The following is a 16,287-nucleotide window of genomic DNA, read 5'->3' as shown; positions in this document are numbered from 1 at the left end:
ATCCGGCGGAACTCTTAAATTTATGAGGCAGGTAAACAGGGGAGCATTCTCGCGGCGTCGGTATCAATTCCCGGCGACTCCCACGTTCGCGATGGGCGATAAGTCGGAAAGGAGAGGTTAAATGAATGAAGACTGTCAGCTCTCCGATGACAGATGTGCATCCCCGCGTATCTAGCGCCGCGCGGAGTGCAAATTAATTTACAGCCCGTCCCGCGGTCCCCTCCTCGACCCTGGGACGCGGGGATCACCTGCCGGCTCCGCCCCCGGGCCCGTATCAATCATGCACCGCAAGAGATGCTATACACCCGAACCGTAACTCTATGTTAATCGGCTCGCCGCGCGCGTTCCGATAATTTCCGCCAGCTGTTGTCATATTTCGGGGTGTCCCCCGCCAGTGAAAACCTGTCGGAAAAAATCAGGAAAATCCGTGGTGGATCGGAAAATTCCGAGCGTGTCGAGCACTCTTGTTTATCGAAATATCGAGGCGGATGGTCGAATTGTGGCCGAGGTTACGAACTTCAGGCTTGACACTGTCTGGAAATGCTGGGGAAACCGGGAAATGTCAGGGAAACTGGACGAATATGTCGGGGAAAATTTGTTAAATCACCTTTATTTGCTTTCTAGAGCGAGTTTGAGGTTTCGAACAACAAATTTTGCCTCAAAATTATTTTTAATTATGTCTTCTTGATCATCTGTCATATCTTGAAACGTCGGGGATTTTCACCAAAATGTGTCAGGGAAATGTCAGCAAATTTCATTACAATTTCACTTTTCATTGTCATTGGGTGCTCGAGAGAATAAAAATTCGATCACAAAAGACCCGTTACCTCAGATTTCTAAATTGACTTTTGAAGCTGTATGTGTTTACATATTGAACCAATCGATATCAATATAATCTCACCAGTGTGATATATCGAATACGATCTATAAAAACCATCGAGTGAACGTGCCGGTGGAGGAGAGGTGTATGAGACGCGTTTACTCGTGTTGGGTGGGTACATTTTTTGTGAAAGCCCTGTCGACACTTACACAACGTCGTCACGGATCTTTGCGCGAAAGTTAAGTTCCGTTACCCCATCCCTGTTTGGACAAGTCCTTCCATCTATAATAAACGAACGAAAAAATTATGAAAGAGCAAACAGATATGTGGTTAATAATTTTAACTTACGCCGCCGCGCCGACCGCACTGTGTTTGGCGCAATGCGTGAAGTATTCGTGCAGTCTTGTAGGCGCTTTGCGTTTCACGCCGACCGCTGCTGATCGCACTGTTTGGCGCAATGCTTGAAGTATTCACGCAGTCTTGTAGGCGCTATGCGTTTCAAGCCGACTGCTGCTGACCGCAGTGTGTTGGACGCAATGCGCGAAGTATTCATGCAGTCTTGTAGGCGCTATGCGTTTCATGCCGACCGCCGCCTCCGCGCCGAGGGCTTCTCCTTTTCATCTTGGTCCTCGTTATCATTGATCTCTGCACCGCTCCGCTCCAGGTCAAATTGCGTGTTAGGTTTCTCTCTTAACTCGACTATAATTATAGGAGCTGTCTCTTGTATCACCAAAAAACGGCAAAATCAGAAATCACCATACTAATACTCTCAGAAAATGAGAGATTTTGTCGCCTCTTCTCGTTTGTAATTTATTTTCTGAATCCGAATTTTTTCTCTTTCTTTTTTGGATACCTGCACTAAAAAAGATTGCAAGATTTACCGCCCCTTACAATTTGCCACCATGGGCCGCGGCCCACGTGGACTGAAAAAAAAATCTCGGTGCATTTACTAAGAAAATGGTAAAATTACCAAGAATTCAGGGTTCCATTTGATCCCAGTTTTTTCTTGGTAAAATTATCATTTATGGAATTGGTAATTTTACCGAAGAATATCGGTAAAATTATTGAACTTTCTCGGTAATTTTACTAGACCTTGGTAAAAACGCCCATATTTTTTATCGACTGTGGTAAAATTACCGAGACAAAATGGCAAAGTTACCGGGAATTGATTACCAATAAAAGTGGTATTCTTACCTGAAAAAAAACAGTAAAAATACCGGTTTTTAGGTAAGCTTACCAGTCTGTCTTGGTAAAATTACCAATAATTGGTAAAAAAGGTGAGCTGGTAAAGGTACCAACGGACCTTGGTAAAAACGCCGAGAATTTTTTTCAGTGTAGCACTTCAAACGAGAGGATCCGATGCACCGAGGCGCACCGAGCACCACTTGTTGACTTGTTGACTGCTGACCACTTGGGGCGGCGCGACAACGCTGGTTGACTCGGGCGATACTCTCGTCGGAGGTTTTACCACGGCGTTAACAAGATTGCGCCCCCGGAGCCGGGCGCCAGGCCCCGGGTTTCTTTAATTAACTCCTTTCTTCTCCCGCTTAATTCCTCTCCTACTCGCGGGTGAAAATTTTCGCGGAAGATATTTCGCCCTCCTCCGCGTTCGCGAAACACGATTCGCGCCTTATTTGTCTCCGTGTCGCTCATACCTCTCAGCGAGCCTTTCGGATTTCCGTCAGCGGAGAGCTTTAAGCTGTTATTTTTTTGCACGTTCGCGTAGAGCCGCGAGTAATTGCGTCGACGGCGCACATTGGATTGAGTCAGTTAGAGAGGTCGGACATGAAATTTTTGACGAAAACTGTAAATTTTGATGTTTATTTCGTCACATTTTAATGGTCAAAGGGTGCTTCCGAAAGAAAATTCCACGACTAAACCAGTGGAACCACTTTTAGAACCTCAAAGTTTCGTTTAAACGGAGTTATAAGCGTTTAAAGTTTCAAAATTGTGTCCGACCTCTCCTATTGATTTGATCCACTGTGCGGCGTTTCGGCATTTCGAAACCTTTATCGCTTTTGCTCGGACTCACTAAAAAAATAAAGGGACCACGTTTAGCAGAAAGGAACCAAGCCCTTATCAGCTATTATCAACTTTAATTGGGCAGTTTAATTTTTTACATGAAATCGGTTGTGCGGATTTTTGTGCAAATTTCAGTGAATTTTCTGCATAGTACGAAGTAAATTCCTTAAAATTTTCAAAGAAATCCGCTCAAACGTTCTCTTGTATAAAAATTTAATATCCCAGATAAATTTGGCAATAGCTGATGCGGCTTGGTTCCTTTCTGCTAAACTCGTTCCAGGTAAAGTTTGAACGACAGTGATATGCGACGAACACTAAACGAATTTTAATATAACGCCTGGATGCAACCATACGGCCTCTACGGATGTCCGTGTTGCATACGCACGGAATTGAAGGCGTTTTGAATTTTCAAGCACTCTGTGCTGCGCCCGCGGTGGATCCAAGATGGCAGAGTGCATTCAATTCTTACTACGAGGATACTCGTATCTCTTAGGCTTGAATATTTGCTCTACAAATAATGGTCAGCACACGGAAAAAAAAAGTATGATCTGTACGACAGTTTGATGAGTATGGTTCTCACCAATAGACTCTAAGGTAGCAAATAACGTAACTCTAATTGCACTCACCAGAAGTATGATGAACGATACCACATTTCTGGTTATTTTTACGCTACAGTGTCACTGTATCCAGAATTAAGTAGACTCATGTAGAATATACCATACTTTTGGTGAAATATGCCATACTTTTTTTTCAGCGTTGAAATGAGATTCAAATCGAGGGTGTAGAAAATGCTTGAGCACGTGAAGATGTTTCACGATGGAACCTTTCTTCTTCTTCTTCTTCTCCTTCCTCTTTTAACCTCTTTTCATCATTTATTAATGAAGAAAAATGGATGACTCTTTTTCTATTAATTTTATTTTTATTTTTTTATTTTAAAGAAAAAAGTTCTCGTTTGTGTCAAAAACTGCTCAACTTAAGATTTCAACACGTTCGTATTTCTTAGAATTTGATCGAAAAGTTTCATATTTATGGCCACAAGGTTGTTTTTGGGAACCGAGCAGCACACGCCGACGACAATTTTCTAGTGACAATTTCCAGCGCGCCTAATTGTTCCGTTTCCTAACTTGATTATCTTTCAGCGTTGGGCAGTTTACGAAACAAGCATTTTAATTTTGCCCGAAGGTGTCGCCGGAACATTCCTCGTTTTTCGAAATGCGACAACGGCTTCCCGACCGTCGATCATTGGATCGCGGCGAAGATGAAGCGCGGAACAATTTGTTTGTGGAAGGAGAGCGATAATCGCGTAGTGCCTGTCCAGCGAATTACTGTTTTATTAATTACTTAAACTTTATTATCTTTTAGCGTTGGGCAGTTTACGAAACAAGCATTTTAATTTTGCCCGAAAGTGTCGCCGGAACATTCCTCGTTTTTCGAAATGCGACAACGGCTTCCCGACCGTCGATCATTCGATCGCGTCGAAGATGAAGCGCGGAACAATGTGTTTGTGGAAGGAGAGCGATAATCGCGTGGTGCGTGTCCGGCGAATGATATGAAAACGCAAACGCGGTGTAATCAACTTTCGCTCGATTAATGAGCCCGGCCGGTTGTTTCCTCTGTGGGGGACCAACGCGCAGTACCCGCGGAATAATCCCCGGGAAAATCCTGGCCCTCCGCGCCCTCGTCAAGTTTTATCATGATTGGATTGTGGTCTTACACCAACTTCCGTCTTCGGAACAAGGGTTGCGAAGTCCTCTTAGGTACGTTCTCTTCACGTCATTTTTGCCTGTGTTTTTCTGCCTTTACAGGGTGACAAGTTTCCGAAAAGTCGAGGGAAACCTTAGGGTGTCTACAAGTCCGGAAAGTTTGGAAATAGTACTGATTTTTTAAGGGCGGGCCGGAAAGTCCGGAAATAATACTGATTTTTAAGTCCGGAAGTACTGAAAAAGTGCCTGCGGAAATTCCGCAAAAAGGTTCGGAATTTTTTTACATTACTTGTCGCAAATTCAAATTTTTGAAATTTTTATAATTTCGTCAAATGGAGGCACTGAAAAATTACGGAATTTTTCTGTTGGAGGAGGTATTGACTGTCATGAGAATGTACTGAAAAAGTACTGAAAAAGTACTGTAAAAGTACTTATTTTTGACCAGCCTGTTTTAGTAGACACCCTGACCTACGTGCGTAGGTAAACTAAAAGCACATATGTGGTTTCTAAAATGAGTCAGAAATAGTAGTTCCTTATTGCAACATTCAGCCCAAATATGGTTTAAGCGACAGTAATATGAGTCAAGTAATTACCAACATACTCTATGGTGGCAAATACCATAATTCTAATTGCATTCACCAACAGTGACCATTGCTACCAGTTTTTGGTTATTTTTACCCTATAGTTTGTCGCTGGGTCCAATATCAAGTAGACTAATGACGAAATTCATCATACTATTAGTGAAATTTTCCATATTTGTTTTTCAGTGTAACGCTGATAAGTCTTGGAATTTTTCCTTCCTGTCACAACATAACATGTTTTCAGTTTCAAGAGACTTCGTGCTTAAAATTCTACGTCAAACGAATTTTAATGAGAAACATTTAAAAGTCAAAGGAAATATTACATTTGAAAATTTCCTGAAAAATCACGGATTTTTGGAACTAAAAGAATCTTGTCCTCCTGTAATAGAATGTACTTTCTTTGTGCAGGAATGAATCTTGTCCTTCTTTTCTCACTTAAATAGTTGTCTTGTGTGTTTGCATAAAGCCAAGTTTAAAATTTACGTCTCAAAGGTAAAAATCGACTTCCTTGAGCCACGGCGGCATCTTTCTGTGCAATGTTTTGTTTTTCACAGCAATTTTCAAAAGCACGAGAAGAAAGAGTGAATAATAACCTCGAATGCTGAGAGTCACCTCTAATCCCGGAAGTTTTTCATTCCTTTTTTTTTGTGCCTTTATTCTTGCTTTATTGTGTCAAAATAATGAGTCGTTCTTGTCATTTAACGGAGACCAGGTGGGTTCTTAGTTTATTCGTCGTTTCCCTCACGAAAGAACGTAACTGCATTTCAGTGTTGCCAAATTTCCTTTCGAAAATTGTATTTTTACTGGGACAACCTTTGGTATTTCTTACTGAAAATTTCACTGATTTCTCTCCTGATGTCATGCAAAAATCGGTAAAATTTCAGACACAAATTGCACATGTCCGTTCTTGTGAAAAATTTAATCGTTTGTGACAATTTTGCAACCTTGGAATGGTGCCGTTCCTTCGTCCAGGAAACGGACGTTATGTGCTTAAGGAAACTAATGTTGCTTGCGTTGTTTTTGAACTGATAATGAGCCAGAAATTTTAGTTCCTAATTGCATAATGTAGTCCTTTTAATCCAATGCCTTATCAATCAGTGTTATCAATATCCATTTTGAACTTCTATTTTGATGGTTAAGAATTCATTCCATCATCCATGATTCTATTGGAACTTTTTGGTTCCTTGCGACGATCTTGCAACCTTGGAATGGAGTTACGTCTCTTCGTCCGGAAAACGACGTGATGTGTTCCACACGGAAGACAACGATCCAGCCAGTTTGGCAATGTCTCCTTACAAGATTTTCCCCCTTACAAGGCTTTGTTTTTTCCTCGGCGGGAAAGTCACTTAAGGAAGTGCGTGTCTTTGTGACAATATCTCGACAGGCTCTCAACGAGAGTATCCCCGAAAACCTTATCACTGATGCAAGTGTACGCTCGGTCGGGACAAACAGTACTGCCGTGCTAAGGAAAAACGCCGTATGAGTCTCCAGACGTTGCCTTATTTCCTTCAATAAAAATTGAATTTACAGCGAAAATTTTAAATTTTCGCCCCAAAAATTTTCAGACAACACTGTTTTGACTTTAATCTATAATATGTGAAAATAGCTAGGAAAACCATGCATAAATTTCGTCGTAAATGCATTGTATCCGGGGAAATCTGGCAACTCTCGAATGTTCATACGGCGTTCTTCCTTAGCACGACAGAGCACAAGGGCGCAGAGAAGAGGAACACGGAGTAATTAATATCAAATGCAGGCTGCCATACAGCAAACAAGGAAACCTCCCACGTAAAATTGGGGTGTGTGTTTATCCCCGAAGAGGAAACTTTATAGGCAGAGTTTGCGGAAGCCTTGACGCTCCGAGTGGTTGATTAGCTCCTGGCAATCTTACGTCAATCATCCCTTGAGAGTAATCTCAAACGTACCCTCGCCGATTTCGTTTACACAGTGCTCCATGGAAGTAATGCTATTTTTCGAATTAATATCCTATCCATTTTCCAAAAAGAATCGAGTTAAGAGTGATTTTTTTTTCGATTGCTCTACACATTTCTGATTTCAATCCTCAGCAAATCGTATCAGACCAACCAAATGCTTTACTTTCCTATAACCTAAAGAACTTATTAAAGGTATGACCCTCCACTCCCTGGGCTACATTTGGCAATTTAACAAGATTTTTCGGTTTTCGGCCACTCATACTGCGAAAACAAAAGTTGAGATATTAGCTCGCTTGGAAAGTCGGCCATTAGCTCATTTTTTGTTGTGGCAATTTATAACTAGCATTTCTGGCTCATCCGTAGAAGCGCCTAATAGGAAAAGTGAAGCATCCGTTGTTTCTGGTTTTTTTCCCCCCTTTTTTTTTGAAGTTGATTCCTCTCTATTTGAGATCAAGAAATTACCTACTATCATTTATGATATCAATGACAATAAAGTTACAATATTAAGTAAGATAAGTACTGGCAAGTGAGTTTAGTATAAACTTCACCGTGGAATACGTCACTGGTATGGCGTAAATGATCGATTATCGATATTTCCCCATTTTTAGCCGCACTAAAGAATCGAGCATAAGGTGTTCCTGTTTATCGATTTTTTTCATAAGTTTGAATGGTAATTTAAACTAATTTTGAAGAGGGAGCGGAGGAATCGCCGGGATTAAAGTTTTATGTGCCATCGAGGCTTGAGGTGAGGGTGGTTGCCGGGAGAGAGAATGTAGAGTGGGCTGTTCCGAGAGAGTTTCAGATTTAATTAACAGGAAAGTTTTCACAAAGGATTGGACGAGCGTCCAGTTCGAAAGGAATTTTGATAAAGGTCCTAGAAATATTTTCTTCCAGCCAAATCAAGGTATTTTTAGAGGCTTTGCGTTTCTAAAATTAGTCGGGAGTAGTATTTCCGTATCTCAGAATGTGGTTCATTTCATGAAAGTTCAAAATGAAAACATCGTCCCTACGTTCGCCGTTTTTTTTTTCCTCCACCCCCGCGTTTAGACACAGAGGATTGGACTGCATTTTGCAGTGACGAATTTCTATATCTGGTTCATTTTAGAAACTACGTATGTGTAACCAGTTTCCTTATACAGGTAGGTGTTATTATGAATGAGCCAGGAATTGTAGTATCTTATCAAAAAGTTTGGTCCAATCAGGATTAAAAAAAAAAATAAAAAAAAACCATTAAGAATTGATTTCTAATGCACTAAATTTTTCGGAAAATCAGTCTGAAAAACTGGAAAGAACAGGGAACTTCTACCATCTGAAGGAGGCCAGAAGAGTACTCGAGTTGTGTCGGCTCGGCACCTTCAACCGGTGCCGTTCGAAAGATCACGAACAACCCCTGAGTGCTTTTCCCCATCATTTTAATCCTCAGAAATGGAGATTTCCCTCTAAGTTAAGCAAGAAGTTGGCGCACTTAAAAAGGAAAACATTTAAGTGGAAGTCTTGTTGCAATTGTAAGATCGAAAAAGCCAGGAAAAAGTCAGAAGGAAAGTGGAAAATGAAGAAATTATAGGAAACTTGTGAAAGTTGGGAAGGTAGCAATTTCAAAGGTCAAAGAGTCATACTCGGAACTTCGGAAGTTTCTCAAAGTGAACAAATGCGGTTACACGAAGTCATCTATTAGAAACTGAGCAATGATCCATTTTTCAGGTTACAATGACGAACCGTGGGAAAGCCCCGCGCCGGGTCGGGATTCGGCGGGAAAATGACGACGGGGGGGGGGGGGGGGGTCGCGGGGAGGGATGGAAAACGGAGACGGAGCTTGTAGCGGAGCTTTCTTAAGTGATCCCGTGGGAATATGTGTCTCCGCTTGTGGGCGACGTCTTTAATAATCTCCGTCATCTTCGTTACTCATCCGTCGTTGTAGGTTGGAACCCCAAAACAAAACTGATATGCCTGCTATCGAGGTCCTTGTGTGGGACCGGTTTCTCTGATAATTCCGTCGCGAAAAATGTTGAAATGCAGACGGTGCTTGAAAAGTCACAGGGTTGCCACAGACTGGGAATATCTGGAAAACTGGGGAATGTCGGGGAATTTTAAGGAGTGAGGGAAAACTTGGAAATGTCAGTGAAAATGACGAAAGTATCAGGGAAAAATTGTCAAATCACTTTTATCTGCACTGGTAAAAAAACACATTGGATCTAGATTCCTGACTCTTGAAAACGTTAACAAGAAAATGGACTCTTGATTCAATCAGATCTAAGCTTAAATCAAGAACCAAGCCTCTTAATTTGAGCAGATTTCCTTTTGATTTAAGCTTAAATCTGATTGAATTAAGAGTCCATTTTCTTGTCAATGTTTTCAAGAGTCTGGACTCTAGATCCAATGTGTTTTTTTTTTACCAGTGTGTTTTCTAGAATGAGTTTAACGATTTGAACAACAAATTTGTATGTTAAACGGTTATGTCGTTTCTAAAATGAGCCGGATACGGCACTGCCGCGTTAAGGAAAGGACGCCGTATGAACATTCCAGTGTTGCGAAATTTCCTCTCAGAAAAAAGTTATTTTTGAAGAAAGTTATAAATATTTTTCCCTGAATTTTTCCGGAACTTCAGGTGAAATTGCGAACAAATTTATTTGAAAAATTGGAGGAAAAATATTTACAAATTTCCCCAAATAGTCGTGATTAACCGAAGGAAAATTGGCATTGCCCGAAGGTTCATACGGCGTTTTTCCTTAGCACGGCAGTACTCTGCCGTGCTTAGGAAAAACACCGTATGAACCTCCAGGCGCTGCCAAATTTCATTTGATAAACCACGAATTTCCTGGTAAACTTATGAATATTTTCCTCCATATTTTTCAGATAATTTTGATCGCACTTTCATCTGAAGTTCCTGAAAATTTCAAGGAAAAATATTCATAACTTCCTTCAAAAATAACCATTTTCTGAGAGAAAATTTCGCAACACTCGAATGTTCATACGGCGCTCTTCCTTAGCACGGCAGAGTAGTTTCCTCCTCGCAAAAAGTTCATTCGGCGCACAACGTGGAAACCGCGGGCGAATTCCTTTCATCCCGGGGTCCAAGTTTCGGCGAGCGTCGTCGACCGCGTCTCGGGGCGGGCGTCGCGACGCTTGACAAATGCCCCCTCCGGTGCCGGGGCTAAGCCGTTTAACCGCGCCCGGGCCGGATAACAGGGTCAACGGATCATCGTCTTCCCTGCCTCCTCCGCGGATCGCCGTCCTCGTCGTCGCGGGAAATAGCTTCCGCTCAACAGCTGTTCCCTGGGCCAACTTTTCCCTCCCCCCTTCATCCCTTCGCGGAAAGACGTCCCTGACGCTCATCGAGACGGACACCTGCTTGCAGCCCCCTCCCCCCTCAGCGTCCCACGCGGGTTTCCCAGCTTGATTTATCTTCCTCTTCGCGCCGAACTTGGTGCCGTCTACCCGAGATTTCGGCCAAGCGAGGAGAGATGAAAGTTCGACAAGTCTCGTTTGTGTCGTTTTGATTTCGCCGGGAAACAATCGAACGCCATCAAGCGCGAGAGATGCAGGGGCGTCATTTCGTTTGTACGATTGGCGAAAGGGCGTGTGCTGTATTGGGATGAGCCCGGAGAAGGGTTGAATCGTATGGACGACGAGGCTCATTGTAGAGTGTAGTTGGGCACTGTGTCAGGAGGGCAACCAGCGGCGTGGCGTGAATTCCGATACATCGATTGTCATGCCATTTAAACCTATGGAATAGGATCGATAAAAAGGGTGTTCGCAGCGAACACCTTAAAAATCGATTCTTTACTATAGGTTTAAATGGCATAACAATCGATACATCGCAATTCACGCCACGCCACTGAGGGCAACGATTTGGGGAGTCAGCTTGCAGTCATCACCGTTACATACGGTGTCATTCTGAATCTTAGATAGGCCAATTGCCACCCACCTTCTCCTCCTCCTGGTTTGTGAAGACGACCTTTTTGTGAGTTATTTTGGCCATTTTTCGGTCAATTTAAAGACGTTTATCGAATGTTCGAAATCTGCCTCTTCACTGAAAAAGAATTCGGTCATGTGAACCGAACATTCGGTGTTCCATTTCATCCCAAATATTCGGTTTGTCAAACTGAACTTTCGGCTCGTGTAACCCAACGTTGGGCCTATCTGACTGAACTTCGTTCGTCAATTCACTTTATCGCACAAGCTCGGTCACACGAACCGAGAGTTCGGTTTGACAAACACAAAATTCAGTTCGACGAACCGAATTAGTTTAGATGATGGAATACCGAACTTTGGTGTATACGACCGAACTTACTTTCGACGATTCAAGCAAAACCACCCTCCTTTAGTTAACTTCAGTCACGAGTAACACTGTTTCATAATCGAGATTTTAGCCACTTCGAGTAGAACTTGTTTCAGTATAAAATCCATTTAAAGTGGATGTTGGAGCTCATTTCTTCTCCTCAATCTTAAAAAAAAAATCCCGCGTGTGTGTTCCGCACCCTCGTAGGAAGGCCTGCGGCAAAGGCTGACGAGCCGAATGAAACTCGTGAAATCGTATGAACCCCGATCCACACGTCCTGACGTGGTGGATGAGCACGTCGCATCAAATCCAGGCGAACGTCAGAAGTTTCGAGTCTCGAGCAAACACGCCATGGCGTACGAGCGGCTCGGTTGTAAAAGGTCGTAAGTGTGGCGAGGAAACCCCGCAGCACTCTCGTCCTTCTTCAAATAAGCCGTTTATATTGGTAAGGAAGTGGGTGGCGCTCTCGTCAGGAGGGAAAGATTCGAGCTAAGAACTGAGGTAACGATTGGAAAGCTTGATTAATTTATTAAGTCGTTGCATCGGGGGTCCCTGTTGTCGGTTCGTTGCGTGGGTGGATGGAAAAATTCACGATGGAGAAAGGGTCTGAAACCTGATGGCTGTTCCTTTAACATTCGATCTATGAATCCCCTATCAGAAATGAACGTCTTAAATCGTCGGTGGAAGTATCAAATTATGAAAATCGGGATTTTTGATGGTCTTGCCTCTTGTGGAGCGATTGAATGAAACGCTGTCGTTGTCGATTGGCATGGACGCGAGGAATCCCAGCGCCCCTTCAATTTTTACGCATGCAACAAGGACATCCATCGAGTACGAATAGTTGTATCATCGCGCCTTGAGCCTGACGGCCGGCCTCCGCGAGGAGTTCTACGATCGGGAGTTCGGTGCTAAGAGAGGCAATTAAAAAGGTTCATCTCTTCGTGACATCGTGAAGAGATTGAAGGATATTAAGACTGGAAAGATTAAGAAGAAAACTTGATGGGCGAAAGAGAAGCGAGAGATTAAGATAAAAAAATAGATGAAGATGAGGGAAAATTATGAGAAGAAGAAGAGGAAAAAGATGGGGTGAGAGAGTGAGAAGGAGAAGAGGAACGAAAATGGTAAGATAAGTATGGAGAAGAAAAGAAAGAAGAAGAATAACAAGATGAGGAGGATTAGAGAGAAGAAACTTACGAAAAGATTCAAGATCTTTCCTCTATAGTTCTCCAGAACCTCATCGTCTTCTACGTTTTCTTCTTCCTCTCTATTGCCTTTCTCATTTTCCTACCTCCTAATTTCCTCTTCTTCGCTTCATCTCCTTCCTCCTCTTCTCCAATTCTCTACCTTCTGCTTCTTCTTTCTTATTCTTTCTCATCCCTCCTCGTCATCTGATCTTCTACTGCATCCCAATGCAACATATTTCGGGAGTCCTTATAGCTATTCCACTTGTCTGCTCTTTGAAAACTCTCTGCACAGATGAAACCCTATTCCTCGGGAAAACACAAAATTTCACATAAAATTTCATTTCGCCGAGTAAATATCACAAAATTTCCCTGAAAGTTCACTTTGTTGAGAAAATTGTACCAAATTGATGAAATATCAGTATAGAATCACTGGAAGTAAAACATTGGATTTAGAGTCCAGACTCGTGAAAACATTGACAAGAAAAAATACTCTTGATTCAATGGGATTTTTGCTTGAATCAAAACGAAATCCGCTTAAATTAAGAGGCTTGGTCCTTGATTTAAGCTAGATTCTGATTGAATCAAGAGTACTTTTTCTTGTCGATGTTTTTAAGAGTCTGGACTCTAGATCTAAATGTGTTTTTTTTTCCAGTGTCGGGTCTCCTCGGGTGACTTAGATCTAAAATACCCAAGTGTGTCAGATCAGGATCATAAAAAAAAACGTGAAGTTGCACGGAAAGCTTTAGTAGATCCGCGATATTTTTCTCCAATTTCTCTCTTAACTCCGTTCGCAGATAGAACCGCTTTGCTTAATGACGTCCAATCGAGCGATTCCTCCCCGTCGTCGAACCGCGCGACTCCAGGAAAGAAAAGATCCCGGGAAACTGTTACGAGGCCGTTAGCATAGGACGCAGCCAGCGTTTCCCTCCCCCGAAACGTCGTCTTGGCGGCATCCTGGGAAACGAACCGTAAAAATAAATCTAAATGCCCTAAAAATAAACTCAAATTGAGCTGTCTAGCACTAGCTCGTCGGTTTATCCGCTACCCATTTCGCTGCGCGCGGATTTACCGCCCGAGTCCCCCCGGAGAATTCCTCGTCGTGCATCGCCGTTGTCACAATCGGAATTTCACGTTCCTGCCGCACGCATTGTTGCCAGATTGTGCTGAAAACAGTAGCTTTTCCACGTTTAAACCCATGTATAATGTCTCAGGTCTAGTCCGGAATATCCGGAAAGTCCGGATGTAGTACTGATTTTTTAAAGGCAGTCCAGAAGCACTGAAAAAGTGCGGAATTTCGCGAGAAGGTCCGGAATTTTTGTCATTTTTGTGGCAATTCGAAAGAGAAATTCAAATTTTTGCTAAGATCTTTTTCCTTAGATCTAAAAGTCTAGCACCAGTCATCGCCTCCGTAACTTTCGAAGAAATCGAGATAAGGACTTGAAAGTTAAGGGCGGTCCGGAAGCACTGAAAAAGTGCGGAATTTCGCGAGAAGGTCCGGAATTTTTGTCGTTTTGTGGCAATTCGAAAGAGAAATTCAAATTTTTGCTAAGATCTTTTTCCTTAGATCTAAAAGTCTAGCACCAGGCATCGCCTCCGTAACTTTCGAAGAAATTGAGATAAGGATTTGAAATTTTGCCAGTGCTCCTAGATCATAGAGAGCTACTTGCTACCACAATTTTAAAGGGACCGCTCTGAAAAATGGGCAAGAACCCGAGGAATTACAGGGATGGTGCGGGAATTTAGATCTCCCTGTATAATGAGGAGAAAAATGAATAAAATTTTGGAGAAGTTGCAACATTGGATTGTAGTTACGTTCCTTCGTCAGGGGATCGACGGTGGTTCGAAACTCCCGCTCCACCACTTTATGGTAATCGAATCGGGTCCCTGGCGGTTCGGAGACGGTGTCGTAAGCGTCGAAGCCGTCGTGCGGGTTGCGGGACCGCTACAACTCTGCAAATGAGGGACGCCCCGGGACCCTCGAGCGCGGTGCCCATCGCGGCGGCGGATCTGCATTCGAGCGAGCCCTGCGCAACGCCACCCCTCTCGTCCGAATTGTATTTCCTTCGATGCAAGAGATCGGAGTGCGGAAACTATGATGAACTTTGACCCCTCGGGATTTTCGCTCTTGCTCCCTGATGTCACGAGGGTCTGAACCCCGTGAGAAAAAAGGATTGAGGGGGTCGCGGTTGCCCCCTCCCTCAGACATTTCCCGGAACTAGTTTCGAATTTTGGAACTTTTCAGATTTTCCGGAATTTTCCACAGAACTTTTTAATTTCCCAAAGTGTCCTGGATCTTTCGCATATTGTTTTTGAGATAGCTCGGAACTTTTGAAATTCCCTACATGTCCAAGATTCTTTATCTTTGAAATTTTCGGAGCTTTCTCGTAAAAAATTGGAGCCAAAAATTTTCAAATCCTGAACTTATGGTGGCCTCGGAATAGAACTACTGCTCCCAAGCTCATTCGTAAAATTACCCATCTGGATGGGAAAACCAATGGTGATACATGAGTTGGACTTCATTTTGCAAGTAGGAAATACGATTTCTGACCCACCCGTAAAAATGGGGGGGGGGGCATAAATGTACATACATTGTTTCTAAACTAAGCCAGATATTGTATCGTTCTTAATTGCAAAATGCAGTCCAGTCGTTTCCAAATTAGGCCAGAAATAGTGGCTCCTCGCTGCAAAATGTAGTTTTTGTATCACCTCATCATTTCATCAGATTGAAATGACAATACTCCTGGTATACAGGTACTCAGCCGTGCCAAGGATGAACGCCGTATGAACATTCGAGAGTTGCCAAATTTCCACCCTTAAAATGTTAATTTTAGAGGAAAGTTATGAATATTTTTCCTTGAAATTTTCAGATATTCTAGGTTAAATTGCGAATAAAATCGTCTGAAATTTTCGAGGAAAAATATCCACAATTTTCACAGTAAATTGATTCTTTATCGAAGAAGATATGGCAACGTCTGGAGGCTTATACGGCGTTTTTCCTCAGCACGGCAGTACTCTGGTGACGTACTCTTGAGACGAACGACGTCAGGCCATGCAACTTGGATAACGAGAAAGCATGCTTCCGGCGCAAATGATTTCAAATTTAGTGAGTGGTCACGTGCGGTCCAGACGTTGGCGTCTGGGGACCCACCGCAAACAACATCCCCGATGGCCGATGGTTGATTGGCTAACTCCTGAATAAGCGAGAGGCTCCAATTCCGTTGCAGATCCCACAATATGATGCAAAATATTATCCGCGAAAGGCTGTAACTTTTAAAATGATCGTGTGTGTTGATCTCGGTGGACGTTTCGGAGAACTTTTTTTTTCGATTATTGTCGTGGTCACGAGAGACCCCGAGTTTAACTCGCTTTTTCTCTCTCGGTGCTGGTTTTTTTCCTCTTCGACCGACGTTCGGTTCTCGTTAGTTTAAAATTTGATTTTTTCAAAAGTTATTCGAGGGTTTTAATCCTTCTAAGGATTCTGCAACCTTGCAGTGACATCATTTGGTGGAGGACACCTAGCGTTTCAAAATACCTCGACGGCCAAAGTGAGAAACCTCGTATCTCCGTTTCCGACGTAGCAGATTTCCTGTCTTACTTAGGTGTTTCTTTTAAAAATTATTCTATGTAATTTATTAAAAACTTCCTTAATTTCTCTTCTCATTCTCTCTTCATCGCGGATCTGTCAACGAGTTCTCATACGCATTCACACGCCATCTCCCGTAAAGCGGTTGCTTCGAAAACCCCTTCTTTCCCGGCAAATGCTG

At 42.7% G+C, this 16,287-nt stretch overlaps 1 protein-coding gene across 7 annotated transcripts in view; it reads left to right on the top strand.

The window, feature by feature from the left end:
* cno (adherens junction formation factor afadin) overlaps positions 1–16,287 on the top strand; it is a 289,893-nt gene that overhangs the window by 195,187 nt on the left and 78,419 nt on the right. The window contains exon 1 of one of the 7 annotated variants that reach the window (XM_072302286.1): positions 4,003–4,599. The exons of the other annotated variants lie outside the window; for them this stretch is intronic. Coding sequence (XP_072158387.1) covers positions 4,536–4,599 — 64 coding nt within the window. The 5' untranslated portion in view covers positions 4,003–4,535. Of the gene's footprint in view, positions 1–4,002; positions 4,600–16,287 lie in introns of those variants that run through there. 7 annotated transcript variants of the gene reach the window in all.

This window comes from Bemisia tabaci, chromosome 7, assembly GCF_918797505.1.
Source record: "Bemisia tabaci chromosome 7, PGI_BMITA_v3".
Classification (NCBI taxonomy): domain Eukaryota; kingdom Metazoa; phylum Arthropoda; class Insecta; order Hemiptera; family Aleyrodidae; genus Bemisia; species Bemisia tabaci.
This window is presented reverse-complemented; position numbering and strand designations above follow the sequence as displayed.